Source organism: Mirounga leonina, unplaced genomic scaffold, assembly GCF_011800145.1.
Source record: "Mirounga leonina isolate KUSES-001 unplaced genomic scaffold, KU_Mleo_1.0 Mir_92, whole genome shotgun sequence".
Taxonomy (NCBI): domain Eukaryota; kingdom Metazoa; phylum Chordata; class Mammalia; order Carnivora; family Phocidae; genus Mirounga; species Mirounga leonina.
In genome coordinates this window covers 18,043,080-18,070,049 of record NW_023270852.1, presented here as the reverse complement: position 1 = coordinate 18,070,049, position 26,970 = coordinate 18,043,080, and the positions used below count along the sequence as shown (strand labels likewise).

At 44.4% G+C, this 26,970-nt stretch overlaps 1 protein-coding gene across 1 annotated transcript in view; it reads left to right on the top strand.

Annotated features, from left to right (window-relative positions):
* GAB2 (GRB2 associated binding protein 2) overlaps positions 1-26,970 on the top strand; it is a 187,363-nt gene that overhangs the window by 142,972 nt on the left and 17,421 nt on the right. The window contains 1 exon segment of the mRNA XM_034995047.1: positions 20,576-20,819. Within this exon segment, the coding sequence (XP_034850938.1) occupies positions 20,576-20,819 (244 nt within the window).

The window sequence follows — 26,970 nt, the reverse complement described above, 5'->3', positions numbered from 1 at the left end:
TATCTTCTTGCCCAATGACTTTGCTTCTCTATGGATTCACCAAGACAGACCTCAGACCCCTGACAGCCCCTCAAGTTTCATATTCCCCAGGGGAGTATTCGCATTCTCTTCTGTGTAGAGCTGTCCCCTGGAGCTGTGCAATGCAGTATCCCTGGTCGCTGCTTGGTCCTGAAGAAACTTCTTCCTAGGGAAGCCTCCTTCAAGCACATACACCCTCTTTCTTTCTTTCTTTCTTTCTTTCTCTCTTTAAGAGTTGTGATGGGACCCATTAAAAAAAAAAAAAAAAAAACCAACTTCTGTTTTTCACTTTCATCTGGAAAAGGTTCTATGGCAGATGGAGTCTTTTCTTTTAAAGCCTTCTTGCCACCCCCAGCTTCTATATACTGCCACCCTCCAATTCCTCGCATACTCTAGCCAGAAATGTCTGGGATCAAGAACAGACCAGGAGTGAAACTGAGTCTGAATATTGGCATAACGGTGGAGGAAACAACCTCTTGACAGAGAACTCTTTCCAAAAGGAAACCAGGGATGATGCTCAGGAAGGAAAAGCAATTCCAAGAATATCAAGAAGATCTCATATCACATGTGTGGAGTTTAGTGTGTGTTTGTGTGGGAGGGGGAGGGGCAGTGTGCATGCAAGCACACAAGCAAAAATAAGAACCCCATCTTCCTCTGGGAATCAAAATAGCCTTCAGTCCCTAGAGTAAGGGAGCAGAAAGCTTCTTTGAGCTGTGTTTATGAGCAGGCGGGTCCAAGTCCTCACATTTGTGGCCCAGTGGTAGGCAGCTGTCCCTGACCAGATGCACCACACACAAAAAGAACCAGCTCTCAGCACAGAGCTTTGATGAATTATTCATGGACTCAGGAGTCATCCACTGTTAGGAAGCCCTCGCCCCTTTGAATCCTCTGAGCTGAGGACTCCTCCTTCCCTTTGTCCCCTCCCTCCTTTATGTACTCAGCAACTATGCTGTTCTCACATGGACTCTGAAAGGCACACGAGCTGTGCTTGAGTCCCAGCCCTGCAATTTAGTTGCTCTATGGCACTGAGTAAGTAGCTTTATCTCTTTGAGGTTTGATCATCTATAAAGTGGAGATGACGCTCCCTATCAGTTGTTGGGAGGAAGGTAAGAAAATGGGTAGGTGCACAGTGTGAACGCTAGCTGCTTGGTTCACTGTTTTCCCTGTAGTGGTTGTGGCAGTGATGGTTTTTCCATCTTTAGGTCAAGAAGAACAGGATATGATTTAAGTGTCTGGTGTTCTTAGAGGAACCTACAGATGACAAAACACTTAATGCAGTCTTCTTTGAGTGTAAAGAAACAAACAAAATAAGATAGACAGGGCTGCAACATTATCCCTCTTGCTCGGGTAAAGATGCTAAGGGTTGAACAGTGCAGAAAGCAGTGTTGCTGGGGCTCCAATCCAAGGCCTTAACTCCATCCGTGGGCTGTGCTCTCTAACTCCTCATTAGTCCTAGCCCTGCTTCACAGACCTGTTCACCACAGTGGCTTGTAGGTCACGAAATAGCCAGCTGGAGGGAAAAGCAGGAAGTTTCTAAGTCACCAAGAACGGATCATTTAGAGAGTAAAGTGCTGTCTATACATTAATATTAGCCTTTGAGAGCTAAAGTAGCAAGGTAGCATGATCCATCTTATTTTTTTAATTTAATTTTATTTTAATTCGGTATAGTTGACATACAGTGTTATATTAGTTTCAGGTGTACAATATAGTGATTCAACACTTCCGTGCAACACCCAGTGCTCATGGCAGCAAGTGCCCTCCTTAATCCCCATCACCTGTTTCACCCATCCCCCACCCATCTCCCCTCTGGTAACCATCGGTTAAGAGTCTGTTTTTTGGTTTCTCTCTTGCGCTCTTTTTTTTTTTTTTCCTTTGTTCATTTGTTGTGTTTCTTAAATTCCACCTATAAGTGAAATCATACGGTACTTGTCTTTCTCTGACTTATTCTGCTTAGCATTATACTCTCTAGCTCTATCCATGTCATTGAAAATGGCAAGATTTCATTCTTTTTCATGGCTGAATAATATTTTATTATATACACTCACACACACCTACACACACACCCCATGTCGTCTTTACGATGGACACTTGGGCTGCTTCCATAATTTGGCTCTTGTAAATAATGCTGCTATAAACATAGGGGTGAGTGTATCTCCTTGAATTAGTGTTTTTGTATTTTGGGGGTAAATACCCAGTAGTGCAATTACTGGATCGTAGGGTGGTTCTGTTTTTAACTTACTGAGGAGCCTCCATACTGTTTTCCACAGTGGCTGCACCAGTTTGCAGTCCCACCCACAATGTAAGAGAGTTTCTTTTTCTCCACATCCTTGCCAACACTTGTCGTTTAGCATGATCCATCTTAGAGTAGCCAACAAACTACTGCATATTAGAGCTCAAGGAGTATAGTTAGTAATTCTTGAAGATCTTGAAGTGAGGCCAGAGCCTCCTCCGTACCCTGGGTATTATTTTAGCATCTTCTCTCTCCTGAGCTCCTTGGCAGGAGTCTCACAGTAGTCGCATGTCTAGCTCTGTATAATGAGGACTTCCCAGAGTTCCAACCAACTGTTCTTTACCTCTTCCCCACCTTCTCTCTACCACAGTTTTGGGTGAGGCTGCCCCACCTTTTTAAGTATTTTGTAAATACTGAAACTTCTCATAATCCGTGAGTTTCCCCAGTAACCCAACAGCAGAACTATTTTAAGTCCTGGGTCCCCTCTGGGATTAAATGACACCCAGGGGAATGCTTTTGGGAAATCTTCAATCCCTGGTGGTGGAATATTATTGGGGTTGGGAGGGTGGTGTCTTCAAACAGCTCTTTCTTCTCTAGAAAGGGTTGGTGCCTTACAGGTCAGGACCAGACCCCTTCTTCTGGAAATCTGACAGCAGGGAGGGCTGTGGTGGAGCCATGCAGTCCACCCAGATGCCTTCTGGTGACCTTGGTCCTTTCCCCCAGACACAGTGAGTGGGAGAGCCAGGAGTGGAGGAGGGTGGGAAGGAAAGAGGCCTTTCTCAGGGACCTCACCCTTTCTCTCTCCTCATACTTGGGAGGACCATCTCCTCCCTTGTTCCCTCCCCTACCTTTTGCTCTCTGGTTTTTTGTTGTTGTTTTTTTTTTTGACAGAGCTCAGATCTCTCAACTCCTCTGGGGGATCCTTATTGGAAGCTTAGAGCAAATGTGGGAGGTAAAATGCAACTTCTCCCCACGCTGACACAAGTCCCTTGAGGAGCAAAGAACAGAGTGTAGACTGACCCGGGCCCCAGCCCAGAGGCGGAGGCTGCTGTCTGAATCACCCACCCTTTTTTTCCACTGAGACAATGAGGAAAATAAACATCCAGACCAGTTTCCAGCCAGATCTGAAATCCTCATGCCTTTTTTTTAAAAGAAAAATGTTATTCTAAATAACCCAGAAATATCAGGCGTTCCTCCTCAATCTTTTGTTTGTTTGTTGTCTTTTGTCTACAGCTGGGTCTGGTTACCCCAAGAGTAGGCTTTGAGTTGGGACTTGAACTCCAGAAGATCCTCCCCCTGACACCCCTGCAGGCTCCAGCCTTGGCCTGCAGGAAAGCCCAAGCCCCACTGGAGGAGAGGGTGGCAGGGAGAAAGCCGACCCTCTCTTCTTCATTCTAAGCCTTGATCCTTCTTCCTGTTTTCCCCTTCATACCAGACACTCCCCCTCACCAATCCAGGCCACCAGCATGGATTAGGTCTGGTGTTATGGGCCAAAACCCACAGACTGCTAGAAAGGAGAGCGTCTCATCCCAACTCTTCAACCCCAGAAGCCTTTGACAGCTCACAAACATCTCTTGAGGTGTCCCCCCTTTTTTGTTCTTTGGGTGCTTCTGATTATCTCTGGAGAAGGAAGGTAATAAAGTAGTGTTGAATGGGTCCCAGACCAGATTCCAGAGCCCAGTCTAACTAATTTTTTGCTAGAGGTAGAATTAGGACTTTGACTTTAGGGGTAAGGTCACCTTGGACCTTGGGAGATCCTGATTCTGATTAAACATTCACTTATGTACAGCTCTGGGTAGGATTCTGAGCTCAACAAAATCTGTAGGTACTGTCATCTCTCTTTGGGATCTGAATTGGGAATCAAAGTCCTGGTTTTAAATTTCAGCTTTGTTCCTGATTCAGTGTGTTGATCTCAGTTTTTTCAGCTAAAGTTTGAGGACCAAAACGGTCATTTTCAACCTTTTTTCTTTGCATTAACTGTATCCCGCGTGGAACATAACATATGAGACAGGTGCGAGGAAGCCACCTTGAAGAGTGCCAGGGAGAGAGAGTCTGGTGCTGCCAGCTGCAGCCGGACCCACAGGGCCTGCCCTCCCCCTCTCCCATGGTGGCCCAGGAAGGCTGAACACAGGGTGGAAATACGGGTGTGCTGCAGAGATTTCAAAAGAGGGGATGCAGATCACTGCTGAGCTATGGAAATCATTCTCCATCCACAAGAAACATGAAAACCATGAGGAAGGTGTAGTCGGTTTCATAAAACTAAATGTAGTCAGATTTTACAACTTCCCTTCATCCTGAGGTTCTCTTTGTATGGGTGCGCATTTCTGTTAAAGTATTCGTGTGTGTGTGTGTGTGAGAGAGAGAGAGAAATGACTGTCATGGTAAATAACGGTTTTTCCGTATTTGACGTAATTAAAAAGTGGTAGCCCTATGTGTTGGTTTTTGAAAATACACAAACAAAGAGGCAGTGCTTTAACTTAGCCACAAAAGGGAAAGTCTGGGAAACAGTGATCTAGAAGTGATGCTGGTGTCAGGACCACCTGATCCCTGGCCTCTGTGTCTGTATTCACGGACAGAGGCCTTTGAACTCTTCCTTCAAGTTCAGGCCCACAGTGCGCCCCAGCATAGAGTCCGAGCTCTGCGATTCCGTGTCCCTTTTGCTCCGTTCTCACCCTAATGTTACGTGTAAGCTAGGGTTAACCCTGGGATTTTGCCTGCTATTCCAGCTCTTAAGTTACTTGCCTGTTAATCTGCCTGTAGTCTCTAATTCCACCTAGGACTGTACCCGTCCTGCTTTTACTTAGCCCCTCACAGAGACCACAGTCTTACCCAAACCCTTAACCCAGTGGCTGGCGCCCCACCCACCCAGTGGCAGACTGCTGGGTTACCAGTGGTCTGTCTACCTGAATTTCTTTTTTTTCCTTTTTTTTTTTTTTTTTTAGATTTTATTTATTTATTTGACAAGAGAGAGACAGCGAGAGAGGGAACACAAGCAGGGGGAGTGGGAGAGGGCGAAGCAGGCTTCCCGCAGAGCAGGGAGCCCGATGTGGGGCTCGATCCTAGGACTCTGGGATCATGGCCTGAGCCGAAGGCAGTTGCTTAACAACTAAGCCACCCAGGTGCCCCTGTCTACCTGAATTTCTGAAGAAGATCTGCTTCTGCTTTCTCGGCACATGCTTCCTCCTTCTCACAGACTCTACTCCACATTTCTAGGTGATACCCAGTTTCTCTTTCTGTTCTCTCAGTCAGCCAGGTGCTGTTCTTGGGACGGGTGCTGGGGAGGAGCATGACACATGGAGCATAAGTTCTCTGTGACTTGTGAGCCTTGCCGTGTTCTCTAGTTTATGTTCTTTCCTCCAAACTACCCTTGGGGCTCTTCCCAGTGACTGCCCACCTCCTCTGTGTCTAGTTCCCGGTCCCAGGCCCCCCAGTTTTCACCAAGACTCATCTGCTTTTAACTGAACCATGCCTGGCTATGTGCCAAGATATGTTTAGCAGATAGAAAAAATTTGAGGTTAACCTCAAGTACGGAAAAAAAATTTTTTTTTGAATTTAACTTCAGTATCATGTTCTCATCTGGCCACTGATAGAGACTGAAGTTTTAATCAACTTCAGATAAAATGAGTCAATAGGATTTTCTCAGTTAATTCAGATTTTTCTCTCTTTCTCTGTCTCTCTCTTTTACATAAATAGAATTATACATACCAGATTTTTCCCTCAGCTTTATCGAGGTATAATTGGCAAACTGTCTGTATTTACAGTGTACATAGTCATGACTTGGTATTGGCATACATTGTGAAGTGATCGCCACAATCGGGTTGATTAACACAGCCATGACCTCAGAAGTCAGGTTTCTCTTGCTTTCTCCAGGGGCTGCTGTTCAAGTTCCCAGAGGCTCAAGGAGCTGGAAACGGTTCTTTGAGGCCAGAACACAAAGTTTGGGAATTGGGGGAAGGGGATGTGTGAGATGCTTGAGGGTGAGAAACGACTGTCATCTTTCTGATGCCACATTCTAGAGACACATGGTAGCTGCCCAGGGAATATTCAGATGGTTTAGTTGCTGTATTTGGTTATGACTTTGTAAATAGTTACACACAATTACGTTTGAAAAACTCCCAACTTATTTGTAAATATTCTTGTTTTGAGAAATTCACTGTTGAGAAGGAAAAAAGGAAGCTTCAAAAACATTCTAACCTTATTCACAGGACATAGAGAATAAAATTCCCTTTATGGAAATAATGATATAAAGCACAACAGTGAACAAAAATAAAGAAAATTAAAAGAAAAACCTCAAGATGAATGATGTACTTACTAGGCTAAAGAGACAGGGTGTGCCAATGACCTAAACTTCATTTTACATATCTATCATTTGTTTATTGTTTGCTTTTATTCCCCACCTCCTTACCCCTTTTGTAGATGAAGTCAGTGAACAAAATTCCTCATGGCTGGTGAATCATATTAGCCAAAACACTCAGCCAAGACAGAGAAGGGAATAGATTTCATAGAATGAGAAAATTCTAGAATATGAGGTCTTGAAATGCCCTGAGAGAAGGTTTAGTTCCAGACTCCTTAAATAACAGACTATCAAGAGATCAGGGGAGGGGAGCTAATTTGCTCAAGATCATACAGCTAACTGACAAGGCTAGAACTGGCACCTGGGTTTCTTGGCTTCCTGCTTGTGTTCTAGATGATATTGATGATGATACCATCTTGAATTTACATGAGGCCATATGATTTATAAAGTGCTTTTATATATACACTGGTTTAGAAGGCCAGTTTAGTTCAAAGAACATAGGTCTTGGCATCATATAAATACACAAACTCACAACATGGATGAGTTCAATCTTAACACGAGTGAGTTAATTTACTTTTCTGAGCCTCAGTTTTTGCATCAGTAAAATAGAAACGAGACATTCTTCACAAGATCATTATGAAGATTAGATAGGAGCCCACTTCAGTTACATAGCATAGTACACATTGAATATCACTTAAATGCATGGCCCATAAATTATCACTGCCTTCCCAGTGATCTTCACAGCAGCCCTTTGAGTAGGTGGACCAGGCTATTCTTCTGTCCCCCATACCAAAACATCCCAAGTAACCCTATCTCTATTTCACCCAAACTCAAGAACATTTTTTTACTGTTTGTGATTATAAGTTTATGAAATAAACCTTGCTGACTTCCTGGTTTGAGATACATTACACTTAATTTATTGAGGTGCTCAAAAACAAAGGTGTCTCTTTAAGGGTACTACTACTATTAATTATAAAAGCTAATATTTACGTAGAGCTTACTGTGTATAAGGCAGCATTCTAAGCGTTTCACAGATCTTCACTCCTATGATCCTACCAAGTAGATCCCTGTTATTCTTCTCATTTTACAGAGGAAGAAACCAGGGCACAGAGAGGTTCCGTAACTTACTAGTAAGTAAAGGAGCTGAGATTCAGACCAGACATTCTGGTCCCAGCATCCTGAAATTCTAGATGGAGTTCTTGCCTCAGGTCATCACGGTCCCTGTACCAGGTCTTAGGACGTGCCCAAAGACCCGGGAAAGACCCGCCACTGCCTTTGCTCTCTCGCGATGACTGTCTCTGGTTCTGCCAGTTGTAGGTGCTCTCCTTAGACTCCTTTAAGAAGGCATCACACAGAGTTCTTGCTGCTTTTAATTTAAACATAAGCCGGATTTTCTTCACTGACCTAAACCATCACTTCAGTCTTCTCTGAATCTAGGACAGATGTTCTTACGCCCACTAGAGTCCACGTAATTATAAACATAGCTGAGAGGCCAGCTGTGGGCTTGGCCATTAGTGAATACATTTTCCCCTAAAATTCATCAGAGCAATGGCCCCCTGGACAGAGGCACCAAGGACACATTTCTCAGATGATTGGTGATCTGAGTGTAAAAGGCTTTGGACGGAGGGAACAGAGACCTGGCTTCTAATTCTGGGTCTGTGGTTTTGCTTGCAGTATGAACCTGGGCCAATCATTTATTCCTCAAGCACTGTTTTAGACCCTGAGTGTGTGAGCTCAGGTTCTCTGAGAAGCAGCTGCAGGATGAGTTAAGACCTGCAAGAGATTTATTGGATGAGACACCTGTGAGGGATCATGGGAAGGAGCCAGAGAAGGGGGCAAAGCCTACAGTGGGGTGCAGGGCTGACACCTGTGACAGAGAGAAGGCAGGAAGCAGGATCAGACTGCAGTGCAGTTCTAGGACAGTTTCCTCCAGATCAGTGAAGGTTATCGAGCCAAGGTCTCCCATGAAAGGAGTCCCGTGTCTCATAGGAACAGGCCTGTATTAGTACTCCTGCCATTCCTTTGACACTGGATGAGAACAGCCCTGGGGAGTGGAGGGATGCAGAAGGCCAGCAGCTGGGGCTGTCAGTCAGTTATGCTGCCCACATCAGGAGACCGAGAGGCAGATTTTTATGGTTAACCCACTGAACCAACAGTGGTGAACAGAACATGTGAGGTTCAAACTCTTCAAGGAGCTGACAGTCAAGTGGGAAGAGACAGATGAAAAACAAAATGTTTAAGTGGTAGCAATAAGCACTTTGATGAAGAGAAGACAAAGTAACGTGATAAGGAGTGACTAGAAACTCAGGTCAGGTGATCAGGAAAGGCCTCTCTGGGCCTTGGTCTCTTTATTAGTCGTATTAAAATAGTTTTTTTTTTCATTCCACTGGTATTTGTGTAGCACTTATAATTTATAAGTATATGCTCCTCCTTTACCCTCACATCAAGCTGCATAATAGGATGGCCCTTCAACTTAATGTGAAAAAGACTTGAGTTTGAGTCCTGGTTTGGCCATTTCCTAAGAGCTCTGTAACGCTGAGTGAAGTCATTTCATTTCTCTGAGTCTTAGTTTCTTCTTATGTGAAATGAATATGGAAAGATCACTGCCCTGCCAACTTTTCAGGGCCATTATAAATGTCAAAGTTGTTGAGAACAGCCTACAACTGGAAAATAAAAATAAAAATTTCTTTTACAAAAAACAAAACACTTAGGAATCAATTTAACAACAACAACAAAAAAATACAAGATCTCTATACAAACAATGGCAGAACATTGCCAGGAGAAATTCAAGAACACCCAACAAAGGGAGAGAGATACGATGTTGTGAGGTAGAACATTCAATATTGTTACTATGTTATTTCTCCCCAGACTGATCTATAGATTCAGTCCAATCTCTGTCATAATCCCAGCATGTTTTTTTGTATTAATTATACCAAAGCAAATGAGAAGGTACTATATACACATTATGAAAACATTACTGTTTTTTTTTTTTAAAGATTTTATTTATTTGACAGAGATAGCAAGAGAGGAAACACAAGCAGGGGGAGTGGAGAGGGAGAAGCAGGCTTCCCGCTGATCCCAGGACCCTGGGATCATGACCTGAGCCAAAGGCAGACACTTAACTAACTGAACCACCCAAGCGCCCCAAAACATTACTGTTTTATCAAAGAATATGTCAATAATAATTCTGACCCTTTCCAGTCATAAGTTGGACTTTTTTGAGAACTTCAGGGAATGATGTTAGATTATTAGATGAAAGCTCTTTTCACTTTCCTTACAAGTAGAAAAGTCCACTCGAGCTTATAATATTTATTGTTCTTCCAATTTGATGTATTACTAGAAAAAACACTGAACTGAAAAACAAGAGAGTAACGTTCTTGCTCAGGCCTACCAATCAGTCACTGGTAAGAAAATCACTTGGTTTCTCTGGACCTTAGATTTCTTATCAGTAAAATAAAATTTTGAACTAAATGATCCCTTGGTCATTTCCAGAACTGTGCATCTGTGATATGGAAGAAGAATAAATCATTAAGGATCAGCAAGAACAATCTGGTGATTTCTTTCCAAGCCTGGTTCAATACAAGTTTATCATGTTACTCTCTTGAACCATTTAATTCTATAAGCTAGGCAGCAATTAGCATGTTGTTTGTGACCAAGATGTACTAAAATGAAAAAGAATATGATTTCTTATAATAATAATACTAATGCAATCTCCAAACTGGCTTTTCTTATGATTTCTCCTCTTGATTTTTTCTTTTTCTTTTTTTTGGGGGGTGGGTAGAGGGGTGCAGAGGGGAAGGGAGAGAGAGAATTATTTTAAGATTTATTTATTTATTTTAGCGAGAGAGAGCATGCATGAGCAGGGAGATGGGTAAAGGGAGAGGGAGAGAATCCCAAGCAGATTCTCCACTAAGCGTAGAGCCCAACACAAGGCTTGATCCCATGGCCCATAAGATCATAACCTGAGCCACAGTCACAAGTTGGACACTTAATCAACTGAGCCATGCAGGCACTCCAGGAGAAAGAATCTTAAGCAGGCTCCATGCCCAGTGTGGAGCCCTACTTGGGGCTCAGTCTCACAACCCAGATTATGACCTGAGCTGAAATCAAGAGCCAGATGCTCAACTGACTGAGCCACCCAGGCGCCCCTCCTCTTGATTTTTTCAAAGCACAAGTTTGGGACTCATTGGTTTTGGTTTCAGCTTCTATCTCCTTAATGATGAACTTAAATTAGATGGTAATATTTTGAAAGAGGACGTGATTACACAAACCAGAATGAGAACTTCTAGTCCAGGGATTGGCAGACTTCCTCTATAAAAGGCCAGATAGTAAATATTTTAGGTTTCACCACCCTTCTGTTCTCTCACAAGTGCTCAACTTCCCTCTTGTGGCATATAAGCAACCATGAACAGTATGTAAATGAATAGGCATAGCTGTGTCCCAATAAAACTTTATTTATGAAGACAGCCAGTGGACCCAATTTGACTTAATGGTCCACAGTTTGCCACCCCCTGTTCTAGTGTAATAATATACCTTGGCGGGCCTTCTGAGACACATGTGCATGTGGTCTCAGATGTTGGCCCTTCTAGAGGTGTTAAAAAAACAGCACTTCTTTTTGGATGCCAGCAGAGAAAACCTAGAGTTGCTGAGGCATCAAGATACGAGGCTGGAAGAGTAGGGAAGCTACACATGTGAAGCCAGGAGGTCGTTGTGACGCCAGGACTAGAGACAGCAGCTAAGGAAGAGCTGCTGGTTACACGTTGGTCCAGCCAGGCTGTTTGCCTCTGGGGTCTTCTAGTCACCACACAAAGGCCAGCTGAGGCCATTTGCACTCTCTGGCACCAGTCCTGGCTCCAATCAAACCCTGAAGGTCTGTGAACACAAAGCTGACGCTCTTCTCCCACATCGGGTCGCCTCCCACGATGGAGTGCTGGGGGAGTGCTTCCCTCTGTGGGGCACTGATGTGCAGGGACTGTGGCGTCCCTCTGCTCCCTAGGACAAGCCCTACAGGCTGCTGTTTCACATCATGTACAAGTTAGGACTCTTAGATCCACATACTGTCCTTAGGTTCCATAACTAGTGAGCTGGGATTCAGATTTCAAAATCCACATTCATTCTCTCTACCCCACTACCTCTCCTGAAGCCAGAGTTGGGCTTCACGTAATGCTCAGATCTCCTAATTCCCTCAGCGAGCTAGGGCTGTGAGAGTCCCAGCCTCCCCACCCAGAGTAGAACAGTTTCAGGTATTGTTCTGGTGATTTTTGCGACTGCTGATGATTCCTTTTTTTTTTTTTTTTTCAAGATTTTATTCTTAAGCCATCTCTACACCCAGTGTGGGGCTGGAACTCACCAGCCCGAGATGAGGAGCTGCAGGCTCATCAGATGATTCTTGATGAGCTCCTTCCGTTATAGTGTCTGACAGTCATGTTCACACCGTTTTCCAGTTGTCCCTTAAGTGAAAGTCATTGTTAAAAAAAAAAAAAAAAAAAGCAGGGAAAGTTCACCTCTTATAAAGCTGGTTAGCTTAAAAATATAGTGATATGTCGTTGCTGTTTTTGTGGGACGGTCACAAGAGTCAAATACATCATTGCTGTGTGAGCTTATGGTACCCCCTGGATGGATTGATTCCTATGGGACTACTGTTAGGTTCCCAAAGTTCCTCAGGGGAAGGGAGAAGTGCTTCCCTGAAGAGAAATACGGTTTTTCTAACTGAAGTAGCAGTAGAGCAAGGACAAGACCCATTCTTTCTGCTGGGCCTGCAGCTCCTGGCAGAGTACCTACAGTCTGTGCTCCTGACACTAAATGACAAGAATGCTTCATTCCAAATATGAATTAACTCCTTGAGAGGGACCACCCGGCCAACCCAGCCCCACTCAAGGGAGCAGGAGTGAGTTCTGTGACAACTAAGGTGTACCATAGGTGCAGCAGGTAAGGGGAGAACAAAACTTGGAACCCGATCTTTCTAAAACCAACAGGACAAGGCCTGGCTAAATATAGGCTAGCTGTCCTAAAACAGACACACGCAAGGCAGAAAACCTCACAAAGTGATAACAGTTCCTCCCAGCCTTCAAAAACAGTTTACATTTGGATCCTGGAGCTATCCATTCATTCTTCTGACCCAAGGAAGAATAATCGACCGCCGTGGTGTGTTTATCCAACACCTTGTTCTCAACCAGACCTTTGCTAGGCACAGAGCATTGCACTAAACACTGTCAGAGAAACAGAGATGGGCCAGATCCTGGCGTCTACCAGCTCACCGTCCCCTTCCATGTGACAGACTCATGAACTCCATAGAGAATAAGCTGCAGGACGAAGTACTGTGAAAGGTTTAGAGGAAGGCGTGATTCATTCTCACTGGAGGCCTTATGGAAAGCCTGGCATTTGCTCTAATAATGTGAGGGGCCCCAGGGCAGAGGAGGTTATGTAAGGGTGTGTGACCAGAGACTGTGACATAACTTTCAGCTACAGTGACTCTCTTTCCCCTGCACCCTTCACAAAATCGATTTCTGCTAAAGTATACTGAGAGATCCTCTGTGTCAAGGTCAGGATGTTCTGACTTGGCTCTCAGAGCCCTGGGCGGGGGTGGGGTGTTCTTTCTCAGATCCTTCCCCAGAAGGGGGATGCACGGGCAGCCTAGTCCCTGAAAAGTCTCCCAAGGGTCTCGTGTTACTGCCTGTCTCTGCCTCCCCTTTTTTCTTCCTCTGCTTTATAGTTTCTATAAACACTAGGAGATGTATTTTTGAACTTAGGGAATTATTTATACCAGTCTTTAGTAGTTTGATCCAGTGAATGTTTACTTACCATGCAAATGTAACATAATAAACTCATAACAAAATAACAGCCCTGCCAGCCAGTGTCCTGGTGATTAGATCCTCTGACTGGATTGCCCCTCACCTCCCCCACAGGTTACGGAGATTCCATCTTTGTTCACACTGATATATACTGATACATCTTTCCTGCAGTGCAGTGGATGGACTCCCACACTAGGAGATCTGAATTCTTATTCCAGGATTGAGGTCTGACCTGCTGTGTGGCCTTGGACAAGTAGCCTCACCTTTCTGGGCCACAGTTTCTCCAACCGGAAACGAGAAGCTTTGGGAGCGTGGCAAGGACAGTGGTGATAAATGAGCAGTTAGACTCTGGGGCCCCTTCCAGTTGCCGTATTATGTGAGTTATTGTGTCAAGTGAAGCTATTTTGTGTTTGGCTTTAAATTTGTGAATAATTCCTCTAATTGTGATGTGTGTCAGGCGATTTTGAGGATTATTCATTTTTATTTATTTATTTTTTTTTTTAAGATTTTATTTATTTATTTGACAGAGAGAGAGACAGCGAAAAAGGGAACACAAGCAGAGGGAGTGGGAGAGGGAGAAGTAGGCTTCCTGCGGAGCAGGGAGCCCGATGCAGAACTCGATCCCAGGACCCTGGGATCATGACCTGAGCCGAAGGCAGGCGCTTAACGACTGAGCCGCTCAGGCGCCCCATTGAGAATTATTCATTTTTAAATGATTGCTTGTGACTGTGAGTTAAACTGACCTCAAGCTCTCGATCCAGTCTAGCCCTCAGCCCCTGTCAGCCTGCGTTTGGTTTTCGAGCTCTCCACCCTCTGGTCCTTGTTTCTCTGTCAGCTTTCTGCAGGGACCACTTACCCCATAGAATCCTACACCCTTCTGTTTTCAAAAGTCTTTCATCAATCGTCTTCTCTCCTTTAGAACCCTTAGGATATTACCGCCATTACACTTCTGGGTGTCAGGCCAACAAGCATTTACTAAGTATTTAATAATTACAGTTTACCCATTTGCCATCTCATCAGATCCTCAAAAGAACCTTGTAAGGTGGGTGTTCTCTTCAGTGTTTGACAGCATAAAAAAGGAGGTGAGGTACAGAGAGAGTAAAAGTTGTGTATGAGGCCCTGTAGTAGGATAGTGTCAGAACCCATGTTTCTGAACCTACCTTACATGTTGTGCCTTTTGGAGTTGGCTGTAGGCAGATGATATGAAAAGCCAGTGAGAACAAGGGTGGTTTCCAATTTGTAATTTTGATTATCCAAAAAAACGATTTTTGGAAGAATTTGTTTTTTCATTTGGCTTTTCAGGCTTGCTTTGCCCCTGATTTTTCAGTTGACCCCAACCCTTCTACCTCTGCCTTGGGATTAAGAACCAGAGATTGTTAAAAGCTAAACCAGTGGATCTTATCTAAATCCCTGTGTAAATATGACTCATTAGGTCTTACACCGAACAGCTCTCATGTTTCCAAAGATGGCTTTGATGTGTATCCCCTCTCTCATCCAAGTTCTTTCTTTTTTGAATAGAGAAAATGAGGCCCAGGAAGGTGAAATGGCATTCCCAAGGTCACTCAGCCAGTTGACAGCAGAGCTTGGCCTAAACCCTCGTTCTGTTATTTGACTCTGCCCCTCATAAAGCTAATACCGTTCACCACATAGGGATCTTGTGGGAACTCTACATGGATGAAAAGAATTGGCTTTGGAAGAAAGTTTGATCTATTTCACAGGCTCTGCCACTTTCTAGCTGTGTGACCCCAGAGCTCATTACTAACTTCTCTGAGCTTCAGTTTCTTCATCCAAAAAGAAGGGGAAAAAATGGAAATAATACCTGCCTCACAGAGTAGAATAGAGGCATGTAGTAGGTGCTTAATAAATGGCAGCAGTGATTATTAATAGTCTCTATTGTCCTTTTTGTTCTCCTTCCACATATAACATCATACAGGGTATAGTTGGGACTAAAACAGAGACAACAGTTACCTTGCAAGCATTCACTGTTGCTTGGAAAGCAACTCCATACCTCTTGGCCAATTTCAATATCCCAGCAGTTCCATGTGTACTAAGAAGTAGAAGCAGTAAGAATGGCAGGCACTATGCTAAATGCTTGATATGAATGATCTCAAACTTTGCAGCAGCCCTGGAAAATTATTTTCCCCGTTGAACAGGTGAAGATCAAAGAGGTTTATGTAACCTGTCTAAGGCCATAAAGCGAGGAGTTAGCAAAAGCAGGCTTTGAATCCAGCCTGGGCTCCAGCATGCGATTCGGTCTACCACTTCATGGGTTCTGACACCCACTGAGGCTTGGGTGGGGATTTGGGGGGGGAAAGGATAAAGATAAAAAGGGCATTAAGATAAAGGAACCCGTCATTATTTGGCCAGTCATCTTTTCCAGAAACTCCCGCCAACCGCCCCTTTCCTGCTCCTGTTATCACTAGCCAGTTGATGGCTGGGCTGGGCTGGGCTGGGCCCCTCTACTAAAATCCTTCAGAGCTTTCCTGTTCTAGAGTTTTGCAAGAAGATGGGCGGAGTGTTTGTGTGCTGGGCAGCCTTCCCAGGGGTGATTGTGGAAAGGAAGGGGAGTGATTTTTAGGGCCCTAAAAAGAAGCCAGGGAGAAGAGGAAAAAATAAAACCCTGTTTAAAAGAAAACAAATTTGACTCAAGCATTTTCTGGCATTATCTTTAGTCTAGACTTGGAGATGGAAGCCCAGGCCAGAAGTCTGGAAATGTCCATTTTCTTCTTGCTGTATAACTGCCCTTCCTAATGACCCAAGACACATCATTACAACAGCCTGATGGCCACATACCAAAAACAGCCCAGCCGCACATAGCGTAATGTCTTTTTTCATTCTTTTCTTCCCTCAAGGGGTACCCAGGCAATAAAAACAAATCCTATGCACGTTTTATGCGAGTGTGCGCATTTGTTTTCACACCAATATTTCGTTCATCTTTTACACTTTGGGTCTTTTGACCCCAAGGAGTTCTTGCTATTTTGTTTTGCTGAAATACCCACTGCCTTGCTATGATTGTGGAGTAAAGCCCTGAGCATTGGGGTTGGAGGAGGTGCAGGGAACTGAAGGTAGGAAAGGGAGAGTGTCCCTTACTCAATCTACTTTAGTAAGGACTTGGTATTTACTGAGTGTTCAACATTCTCTTTAGAGAGGAAATAAACTAAAGGTCAGATGTATTTAATTAAACCATTCATCTCTTGCACAGACTTAATACTTCATACTTTGTGAAAGTGTTTATGCATGTGTGTGTATGTTTTTTAATTTCACTTTCATATATCGCCCATTTAAAGTCATTGTTTTTCAGTATATTCACAGGGTTGTGTACCCATCACCACCATCTAATGTTGGAACATTTTCATTACCTCAGATAGAAACCCCATACTCATTAGCAGTCACTTCTCCATCCCACCCCCATCCCCGGGCAACCACTAGTCTACTTGCTGTCTTTATGGATGTGCTGATTCTAGACATTTCACATAAATAAAATCATTACGGGCGCCTGGGTGGCTCAGTCGGTTAAGTGACTGCCTTCGGCTCAGGTCATGATCCCGGGGTCCTGGGATCGAGTCCCGCATCAGGCTCCCTGCTCTGCGGGGAGCCTGCTTCTCCCTCTCCCACTCCCCCTGCTTGTGTTCCCTCTCTCGCTGTGTCTCTCTCTGTCAAATAAATAAATAAATAAATAATCTTTTAAAAAAAATAAATAAAATCATTACAATCTGTAGCCTTTTATCGCTGGCTTCTTTCACTTAGCGTAGTTTTGAAGATCCATCCATGTTGTAGCATGTATCAGTACTTCATTCATTAGATGGCTGAATAATATTCCATTATATAGCTATATCACATTGTTTATCCAGTCTTTACCTCTGTCATCACACGATCTTCTCCCTATATATCTCTGTCTGTTTGCTGTTCTTATAAGTTACCCATCAGTAGATTAGGACCTACCCTGATCCAGTATGACCTCATGTTAACTAATTAGATCTGCAAAGACCCTATTTTCAAACAAGGTCACATCCTGAGGTTCCATGGAGACATGAGTTTTGGGGGGACACTGTTCAATCCAGTATAGACCCTAAGGAATAATTACCTACATTCAGGTAGAAATCTTTTAAAGTAGCAAGCAGAAGTGAGATTTTGGCAAGGTTTAGCACCAAAACAGCTTTGAAAGAATTTTTCTGAAGCTGCCGATCATTATGGAACTGACTGATTTCATAGACATGGCTTCATATTTATAGAATGGAATTCCAAGTGGGCCCAACTCATCGTAATCCCTACTTCATCTTATTAGCAGACCTCGAAAGCCCCTCTTATTTTGACCACAAGAAACAGGCATATTTGGTTTTGTGCTAGTGAAAATTCTTTTATTTATTCAGCAACTATATATTCAATACCCACAGTGAGCTGAGACTGTTTTAGGCACCAGGAATACAGAAATGCCTAGAACACATTTTGAGAACTTAAAAGATGCCAGATTGTCTCAACCCTTTATGCATTCCATCCTTGTGACCATCCTCTGTCAACTTGTAAATAAGGAAACTGAGGCTCAGAGAAGTGAAATGATTTCTCCAGCTCTGCAAGAGCCTGGGTCAGAGGGCCCCAGCTGTGAGAACAGGTCACTCTTCTTTTATACAGACCCACAGCTCAAAGCATGAAGTGAAGGGGGCACGCAGGGTGTAGGGGGTGACAGGCGGGATAAGTAGATTGTGACAGAATGGTCTTTCTTGTTGGACTTGGGAACCTGGACTTGATTCTAGAGGCAGTGAGGAATCAGCGGTATGGAGGGAGTATGACCTCATGCTGTGTATTTCATTATTTTATTAATCAACATGTATTTATGGAGTTGGGTCACACCCTGGGCTTGATGCCAGGGATGAAACTGTTAAGAGAAGAGACAGTATCGCCCTCACTGAGTTTACAGCCAAATGTATGGAGTGATGAGAGAGAAAGGTTACTGTCTTCCTAAAATTCTGTGTGAAACACAAGGAAGGACTGGTCAGAAACAAGGCTGAAGAAATAAGAAGATGGTTTTAAAAAGAGAGAGCTTTGTAGGTCATCCTGAGGATAACAGGGATCCACTGAAGAATTTGCAGCCAGGTGACGACATAATGACGTGGCGTGGTCGTTGAGAAGCGGAGTCCTAGATAATGCCTAGGTTTCTGGCTCAGAACCAATTGGATGGTGGCGTTGATGTACTTCATGGAGAGGGAGAACACAGGAGGAGGATCGCTGAGCTTGACCTGCCTGTGGGACGTCTGAATGGAGATGCCCAGCAGGCAGAGGGTTATAGGACAAGAGCCCAGGATAGAGAACTGAGCTAAAGACTGAGTTTCGAGAGTGTCATCACCTGGCTGGAGAACATTAGCCCAGGGGAGTCTCCTGAGTGAGTGAAGCTGTAGGAGGGTCCAGGCTGGAACTATGAAAAATGCCCCCACTGAAGGGATGGCAGAGGTGGAGGGATCCAAAAAGACTACGGGAAAGGTAGAAATGCCCCCAGAGGCTTTCTCTTAGCACCTTCCCTGTGTCTTCTCAGGCAGTAGCTGTGTTCACCCCGGCACCATGGCTACTTCATGCCCGAGCATAAACCTTCCCCCCTCTGCCATTAGAGAGTTCATCTTGCAAATCTAATGGAGTAATGAAGCCATTGATTCTGTTAACAAACATCCAGTTCACTACCAGACCTGTAATGGGAGTTCATTTTGGAGGTCAATACAGCTGTCGACGGCACTGTTCTTCCCCCGAGGCCCGTGGCTTTCTCCATTGGACGCGGGCGGAAGTTGTTCTGCCTAGCATCAGAGAAGCCTGGAGAGTAGTTAACCTGATAGAGCGCTAATGAGCTGGTGATCCTGGGGCCATGAGAAGGGTACAAAAATAGGTCAGATAACGGGGAGTAGAAACAGAAAAGATTCAAATAGCCTAGCAAGCCACCACACCACCACTGAACCATCGCACCCCACCGGCTGTCACATCACCAGAAATCACATCTTTAAATCTTTATTTCTCTTGAACAAGAAGTTTCACTGTGGAATTACTGTATGCCAAACGAACATTTTTGCTTGTTCCACAAACACAGACTAAGAACTTTCTGTGCACCTGGCTTTTATTGGGTAAATCCTGGGACCGTAGGCGCAACAGCCTCAGTCACTATCTTAGAGACTCATGGGCTAGGCGAGGAGGCAGAGGGACTGTGGATATAATGAAGCATGGGCCAAGTGCTATTGGCAGCCAGAAAAAGGACCGCATCCAGGAAGGTTTCAGAGAGAATATGATATCCGTGTAGGGTCTTAAAGTCCGCATGTGAGTGCCAGTAGAGTAGAAGTGAAATCCAAGGAAGAGCCGAAGCCCATAAGAAAGAGTCATAAAAGGGGCTGGTGTGCCTGGGGACTGATGAAGCTTCCGCATGCCTTGGGTCCGGGAGGAGAAAAGCAGGAAGTAGGTGAGACTGTCAAAGGCCTTTGCGTTAGGCTCAGGAACTTGGACTAGGCTTGGAGAACGAGCCAAATGAGTAATGCCCTTGGCTTGGGGGGGGTAGCACTTTCAGCTGTGATCTGTCTTTAATACCCTGCTTCTTTTCTAGCACAACAGAGGGGAGTTTAAGAGGAGAGTTAAGGGGAAAAAAGATCAATTGACACAGAGTGGTGGGCATAAGAGTTGGGGAATGGGGACCATTGTTGTCCTCAAGAGGACTTGGAAGAGCGGGGTAGGAGGAGCTGGGACCAGTCTTACGGGACAGTCTGCTCCAGATACATGTGTGCTTTTATCCTTAATGCGGTAAGGCACACAGTCCAGGGTCTGACCTAGTGAGTCTCCAGGAAGCAAAGCTCATTTAACAAAGTCAGCCTGTGCTTTGATGGAGGTGATGACGCAGGAGCTTCCCAAGAGGAGGAAGGCAGTGGCACTTACTGCTCCAAGGGCTGGCCTGGCGGGAGCGCCGGAGTCCCACTCCCGTGCCGGGGCAAGCCACACCTCCCGGGATCTGGGCGAATACCGTCAAGGTTGTGACCCGGAGCGGCCCCCAGGCGACTCCAGGAGCGTCGCAGAGGCACGGGGCATCTCCTTTTCTGCCAGGCAGCCACAGTCCTCCCTCTCCGGAGGCAGGGAAGGGGCAGGTGTGTGAGGGGGAGAGAAGGCTGCTGCTGGATCATTGCCTCTGCTCATAATATCTTTTCTTCCTCTGACAGCCCACTTGGGGAGAAGGACACCTTTCTTCCCTTTTTCAGTCACAGAGCTCCTCCTTTTGTTTCCCAGACTCCCTGAGAAACCTCTCCTCCACCAGTCACGGCCCCCGCTCTTCTCCAGCCGAGCTCAGCAGCTCCAGTCAGCACCTTCTCCGAGAACGGAAGTCCTCAGCCCCATCGCACTCCAGCCAGCCCACGCTGTTCACCTTCGAACCCCCAGTGTCCAACCACATGCAGCCCGCCTTGTCCACCAGTGCGCCTCAGGAGTATCTCTACTTGCATCAGTGCATCAGCCGGAGAGCGGAGAACGCAAGGTAGGAGATAGGAGACCGCCGTGAGCACCGGTGGGTCGCACGGCCACTCACAGGGCCCGGTGGCTTGCAGTCGTACTGTTTTTAATTTTAAAGACAAGGGAGTAAAATATTTTCTCAGGCGAACAGATGTATTTATTAACAAAGCCTCATTCTTTTGCCTGGGTAAGCCTCACATTGTGCTGGTATCAGCTGTGTTGCTGTGCGGTGATAATTAGATTCCAGAGGAACCTCCCATTATCAGGAATCATGCTATAAAAATGTTTTGTTTAATCTGGGGGGGGGAAGGCATTAGGGGCTAGAGTTTCAGAATTGGGGAAAAAAACACATCAATTTACTTGTTGGTAAGAAGAGTATAAAGTCTTACAATATTGAACATATCCGTATCTCACTTGTGCTCTAGGGCTGCACTGTTCTGTGTGGTAGTTAACTATCCACGTGTTTAAATTTGAATGGGCTCAAATAAGATAAAACTTGAAATGAAGTTCCTCAGTTGCACTGGCCACATTTCAAATTCCCAGTCGCCAAGTGTGGCTAGCGGCTACCCTAGCGGACAGCACAGATAAGGAAACATTTCATCACCACAGAAAGTTCTAGAGCAAGGACTCTCTGCTCTAGAATAATGGTCTTTGTAGTTCTAACACCACTAGCTCTCTCACAGGCGCGGAGTCTGTCCATATTTTTGCTGCCTTTTATTTCCGTTGTTAGGGCAAACACAAGCACAGAGGTGATGGGCTTTGCCAAAGCTAGTTCCCACTTGCTAGCATGGGCAGCAGATGACAAATCCTATTTCTCAATTAATTTAGAAATATCTAATTTGTGTTATGAAAACTAAGGCAATTAGAGAACTGACTGTATTAGTGTATCACATCATAGAACATTTTCAAGCAGAATCTTACTCGAACCAGTCAAATGCACTGAGAGAGAGCCAATATAGATCATTTCTGTCCATTTCCTAGATGAGGAAAATGAGGCTCCCAGCTACCGCGTGACAGAGGCAGGACTAGAACCCAGGGCTCTTCATCCCTGGTCCTGTGCTCCACACCGTATTACCCTGCTTCTGGGACCAGCACACAGCATGCACTCCCAGCACTCTATCTTAAGGTTGCCTCAAATACCCATTTTCCTGAGGCCGCGGGATTCATGTTTGTGAACTTTCAACTGGTTCAAACTCCGTCCACTTAGACCAGAAGAGCTGAGATCACCCAACGAGTTTGCGGCAGCGCCGTAAACAGCACTGAGGCTCCTGGATCTACACCAGACATGCAGGGTGCGGAGACTAAAAGCATTTACAGACTTGGAATCCATCAGATACAGGTCCAAATTCAGGTTCTGCCACTTTCTTTGTGATCTTGGGCCACGTACTGAACCTCCTTGAGCTTCTATTTCCTGACCTGCCGAATGGAAATAACTCCTTCTAAGGCTTCCTGATGAGCACAGTGACCCGAGCACATCCTCAGTACTCAGGAGCATTTGTTCTCCTTGGGCCCAGGCCCCCCCCCCCCCCGCCGCCACCCACCTCACACATCTTTGCCTCAGAGTAGAGAAGGTGAGGTCTTAAAATCATCGTTCTCTTGAAAGTGTACTTTCTGTTAATGCCTCTCACCCTCAGAATACATACGTAATATCTGGGGATCTGGTTAAAATGCTGACTCTGATTCAGTAGGCCTGCAGTGGGTCCTGAGATCCTGCCTTTCTGCTAAATTCCAGAGCTTGTCTATGGGTCACACTTTAAGTAGAAGGCTTTATATAATACTAACAACTACTACCACCTCCACTCCCATGATGCCGCAGGAGCAGCAGAGAACAGATATATAAATGTCTCTGCTTGAATTAGCAGTTAGGGCCCACTCTCTGCACACCCCCCTCCTCGCTAAAACCTCTGTTAATTTGCCTAGCTGAAATCCACTTCTCTGATTTCCCACAACCGTTTTTTATTCTCTCTCTCTCATGGCATTTGGAACTCTCTGCCTCATTGTATGGATATTTGTATTAATATATTGCTGCACTTTGAAGACGGGACCAAGGGCATATAGTAGGTACATAAAAAATATCCAAGCAAATCTGTGTTATATAGAGAGAACATAATAGGGGAGACAAAACTGATCTGCGGTTGGGGAAGCAGCTTTAGTGTGGGGCCCTGACCAAGCTGTGCTTTTCTCTGTGTCTGCTTTCACTTGTGTGGGTGTGGGAACAGGAGAGGGATGAGCAGGATCTTGGAGATTTTTGGAAAAAATAAGTTCAAACAACATTAACAGAATTCCCAAGTAATGGAGGGTGGGAAGGAAGCTTTCTTTGGTCTAGAAACACCATATAATTTCTGGAAGTATTGGAGTAGTTTACATGATACTAAACATACTGTAACAATTAGAAAATCCGGACACAATATAAAAAAACAACTGTTTGAAGGCACTGAAGAGCAATCACAAAGCAGACAGAAACTGAAAGAGATTTAACTCTTAAACGGAGCTAGGAGGGGGGCGCCCAGGTGGCTCAGTCGCTTGAGCATCCAACTCTTGATTTCAGCTGAGGTCATGATCTCATCGTCCTGAGATTAGCTCTGCATCGGGCTCCACCCTGATGTGGAGCCTACTTAGGATTCTCTCTCCCTCTGCCCCTCCCCTGCTTGCGTTGCACTCTCTCTCTCTCTCTCTCAAAAAAAAAAAGGAGCTAGCCGCATACAAAGACATCAAGTGTGTCAATAGCTTTAATCTATGGTATTAAGGAGTAGGGCTGGATACAGTGAAGAGATGGTGAAATTTAGGAGACAGAAACTCTAAAAAAATCACTGGGGAGTGCCAGTCCCTGTGTGGTGGCAGAAGCACACTACAGACTGCCCCTCCCACTGATCACAAGTAAAAACTACGGACAAAACACAATTGCCCTGTAATCGTTTTGATTCTATAAAAATAAAATGAGGCAAGTTATAAAGGGGAGCAAAACTTGAAGATGGCAACAATATAGAGGTGAATCCTCTGTATCTCGTGGAATTGCCCTGAGGGCAGGCCCACTCACACAGCAGCCCATTGGGGCAGACAGCTGAAATGTGATAGAAACCCCATCTTTCTTTTTTTTTTTTTTTTTAAGATTTTATTTATTTATTTGACAGAGAGACACAGCGAGAGAGGGAACACAAGCAGGGGGAGTGGGAGAGGGAGAAGCAGGCTTCCCGCTGAGCAGGGAGCCCGATGCGGGGCTTGATCCCAGGCCCCTGGGATCATGACCTGAGCCGAAGGCAGACGCTTAACGACTGAGCCACCCAGGCGCCCCGAAACCCCATCTTTCTTGGTAGAGGAATCAGAAGAGGAGCCCTTTGGGGGCTGGAAGGGAGTGGAGTACCCAGAGTGAAGAGAGCTGGAGAACGGATTTCCTCATTCTGGGTGTGAAACCACACACGTCTCAGGCTCACTGTGAGCTGCACACGTGTGGGACAGACCAAACCAGCATAACAAAGGCTTTGTGAACTAAGCTGAGATCTGCACCACCACACACAGAAGGAGAGACGGATCTTGCATCCTGAATCTAACCACAGTGATTGCCTGCAAAACAAAAACATCCACATTCTCCAGAGGATTATAACAGAACCCAGCATCTACACAACATCATAGCACAATACTAAGGATGTATAATACAAAATTTCTCAGCATACAGAGAACCAGCAAAATGTAACCAGTTCTCAAGGGAAAGCACAAATGCCAACCCCACCATAACCTACATGTTAGAATTAACAGACACAAATTCAAAAGCCTGTATTATAACAATATTCCATAAACATGAAAGAAAAGAAAAACTGTCAACCCACAAGTTTATATCCTGAAAAATTATCCTTTAGGAATGAAGAGATTTCCAAATGAAAGAAAAACAAGAGAATTTCCGAGAGATCTGATTTAAAGAACTGATAAGGAAGTTCTTCAGGCTGAAGCAAAATAGCACCAGAGGAAACTAAAACCTTCAGGAATGAAGGAACAGCAGCAGAAATAGTAAATATCTGCATAATTTTCCCTCCTCAGTTCGTTAGTATATGTGAATGTTGCAAACAAATATTAAACATTGCCTAGTGGGGTTTCCACCTGGTTTTCTCTTCAGCATGAAGAGCTTCCTTTATCATTTCTTACCATCTGAGTCACCTTGTGACATGTTTTCCCAGTTTCCACTTATCTGGAAATACCTGCATTTCACCATTTTTTTTTTAAGATTTATTTACTTATTCGAGAGAGAGCGCACATGCGTGGGGGGAAAGGAACAGAGGGAGAAGGAGAGCGAGAGTCTCAAGCAGACTCCCCACTGAGCACAGAGCCCTACGCAGAACTCAGTCTCACTACCCCGAGGTCACAACGTGAGCCGAAACCAAGAGTCAGTCGCTAAACATCCGTGCCACCCAGGCGCACCTCAGCTTCGTTTTGGGGAGATATCTTGCTGGATATAAAATTCTGGAATGGTGGTTTTATTTTCTTTTGGCATTTTAAAGGATGTCATTATATACTGCCCTTCATTGTTTTTGTTGAGAGGTGAGCTGTTATTTTTATTGTTAGAATCCTATATCTAATGTATCTTTCTTCCTCTGAATGTTATTTTTTTCTCCTCTTTAAAAAAACTGTGGTGAAATAACAAAATTTATCCTCTGAGCTGTTTTTAAGTGTACAGCAGTTAGTGTTAAGTACTTTCACATTGTTATGTAACCAATCTCTAGAACTGTTTTTATCTTGCAAAACTGAAACTCCCCACCCATTAAAAATTCCCCATTTCCCCTTTCCCCTACTTCCTGACACCTTCCTTTCTACTATCTGTCTGAGTTTGACTTCTCTAGGTAATTCATATAAATGGAATCATACAGCCCTTGTCTTTCTGTGAGTGGCTTTTTCACTTAGGATAATGTCTTTAAGGTTCATCCATGTTAGAGTGTGTGTCAGAATGTCCTTCTTTTTCCAGCTGAATACTATTTCGTTGCCTCTTTATGCCACATTTTGTTTATTTCATCCATCAGTAGACACCTTGGTTGCTTCCACCTTTTGGCTGTTGTGGATAATTCTGCTGCGAACATGGGTGTACAGATGCTCTTCAAAGAGTCAGATTTCAATTATTTGGGGAACATACCCAGAAGGAAAATTGCTGGATACTCTGGTAATTCTGTTTTCAATCTTCTGAGAAACTACCGTACCATTTTTCATAGTGGCTGCACCATTTTACAACCGTGCACAAGGGTGATAGTTTCTCCACACCCTTGCCAGTATTTGGTATTTTTTGGTAGTGCTCTCCTAATGGCTGTGAGGTGGTATCTCACTGTGGTTTGGGAGTTTTGGGGTTTTTTTTGTTTGTTTGTTTGTTTGTTTGTTTGTTTTTTAGAGGTGAGGGAGGGCAGAGGGAGAGAGAGAATCCCAAGCAGGCTCCACCCAGTGCAGTCAGACACAGGGCTCATTCTCACAACCCTGAGATCATGACCAGAGCCAAAATCAAGAGTTGGACGCTTAACCAACTGAGCCACCCGGGCGCCCCACACTGGGGCTTATTTACATTTCCATAATGATTAGGAATGTTCAGCATCTTTTCATGTGTTTGTTGGCTATTTGTACATCTTTGGAGAAATATCTATGTAGACCTCTGCCCATTTTTTTTATCTGGTTAGTTGGTTGTTGTTATTGGGTCGTAGAAGTTCTTTATATGATCTGGATATTAACACCTTGCCGAATATGTGATTTACGGATATGCCCCCATTCTACAGATTGCCTGTCACTCTGCAGATTGTGTCCTTTGATGCACAGTTTTATATTTTGATGCAGTCCAATTTATTTTTACTTTGTTGCCTGTGCTTTTGGTGTAATATGTACATTAAAAAAACATAATTCCCAAATCCACTCTCAGGAAGCCTTTCCTCCTGTGTTTTCTTCTCAGAGTTTATAGTTTTAGCTCTTACGTTTAGGTCTTTGATCCATTTCTTGTTTATTTTTTACATATGATGTAAAGATCTAACTTCATTTTTGTGCATATGGATATCCAATTTTCCCAGCACCGTTTGTTGAAAACATTGTCATTTCCCCATTGAATGGTCTGAGCATCTGTGCTGAAAATCATTAGATCTAAACATCAAGGTTATTTCTGGGCACTATATTCTATTCCATTGGTCTCTATGTCTATCTTTGTGCCAGTACCACACTTT